Source organism: Mesitornis unicolor, unplaced genomic scaffold (genome assembly GCF_000695765.1).
Source record: "Mesitornis unicolor isolate BGI_N332 unplaced genomic scaffold, ASM69576v1 scaffold2127, whole genome shotgun sequence".
NCBI classification, from domain to species: Eukaryota; Metazoa; Chordata; class Aves; order Mesitornithiformes; family Mesitornithidae; genus Mesitornis; species Mesitornis unicolor.
The window spans coordinates 1,583-2,137 of record NW_010196907.1 but is presented as its reverse complement, the minus strand read 5'-3'; the positions used below and the strand labels follow the sequence as shown (position 1 = coordinate 2,137).

The window sequence follows — 555 nt, the reverse complement described above, 5'->3', positions numbered from 1 at the left end:
TGTTTCGGTACCTGATGTCCTTCCTGCGGGAGCTGCTCAAGTACTCGGAAGACAACAACGTCAGTGTCGCCATGATCGGTGAGCGTGCGGTTCCGCTGCTCCTGCCACCCCCCACCCCAAAACGCCCCCATCCCAAATCTTTCCCCCTCTCCGTTCTGACCATAACTCTCCTTGCCCCTGCAGCCGCCTTGTTCTCCAGCCTCCTCCTGCGCCCCCCGCCCAACCTGCAGGCCAAGCAGACGCAGCAGGACCGCCAGCGCGCCATCAGCTTCCTCTACAGCTTCCTGCTCGCCGGGGACGAGGAGTGACTCCTGTGCCAAAGCTGGGGCTCCCGCAGCTCCAGGAGGGCGATGGGCACGGAGCCCCGAGCCGTGTTTACAGCAGGAGGGGCTGCAGCCCCCTCCCCTTCCCGCCCTGTGCCCTGCACTGCCACCGCTGCGGAGCCGCCTGCTTTCTCCCTGGGCAGCTCTGTTCATAGCCGAGCACTGTGCCAGCGTCCCCGTCCTCCGTTCCCAGTCACGCTTCTGTCTCCTTGTCACCCCGTTTCCGTGGAGC

General features: G+C 65.2%; 1 protein-coding gene across 1 annotated transcript in view; it reads left to right on the top strand.

Annotated features, from left to right (window-relative positions):
* Positions 1-308, top strand: part of OCRL (oculocerebrorenal syndrome of Lowe) — a gene marked incomplete at its 5' end in the record, with an annotated part of 18,184 nt that extends 17,876 nt beyond the window's left edge. The window contains 2 exon segments of the mRNA XM_010188619.1: positions 1-78; positions 184-308. Of these exon segments, the coding sequence (XP_010186921.1) occupies positions 1-78; positions 184-308 (203 nt within the window).
* Positions 309-555: the final 247 nt, after the last annotated feature.